The sequence below is a fragment of the Penaeus monodon genome, chromosome 28 (assembly GCF_015228065.2).
Source record: "Penaeus monodon isolate SGIC_2016 chromosome 28, NSTDA_Pmon_1, whole genome shotgun sequence".
NCBI classification, from domain to species: domain Eukaryota; kingdom Metazoa; phylum Arthropoda; class Malacostraca; order Decapoda; family Penaeidae; genus Penaeus; species Penaeus monodon.
The window spans coordinates 30,524,015-30,524,350 of record NC_051413.1 but is presented as its reverse complement, the minus strand read 5'-3'; the positions used below and the strand labels follow the sequence as shown (position 1 = coordinate 30,524,350).

At 51.5% G+C, this 336-nt stretch overlaps 1 protein-coding gene across 1 annotated transcript in view; it reads right to left on the bottom strand.

Annotated features, from left to right (window-relative positions):
• The window catches only part of LOC119591165 (small G protein signaling modulator 1-like), a gene marked incomplete at its 3' end in the record, with an annotated part of 183,708 nt that overhangs the window by 3,225 nt on the left and 180,147 nt on the right, over window positions 1-336 (bottom strand). The window contains 1 exon segment of the mRNA XM_037939874.1: window positions 16-180. Coding sequence (XP_037795802.1) covers window positions 16-180 — 165 coding nt within the window.

The window sequence follows — 336 nt, the reverse complement described above, 5'->3', positions numbered from 1 at the left end:
TCGCAGATGGCTGACCTTTGCCCCTCTGCGACCACAACGGCGGGTCGAGTCTCCCGTGCGGCAGGAGGCCATTCTCCAAGCAGGACAAGAAGGCTAGGAGGTGGCCGCCCTTCGGAAAGTGGATCGGGGGATGCTGCGTTCCGTCCTGCCCCACGAGGACGATGGTGCCTCCGGAGTCTCCTAGGTGGGAAGGACACGGCAAGGGAGAGTTTGTTAGTTTTTTTTTTTCACTTTCTTAAGCTTTGTTTTTTATATGTCGAGGATCGTATAGAGTCTTGTATCGTGATGTGTTATAACTTGATTTTTATTGTGCGAGAGTTCGATATCATATCGTGA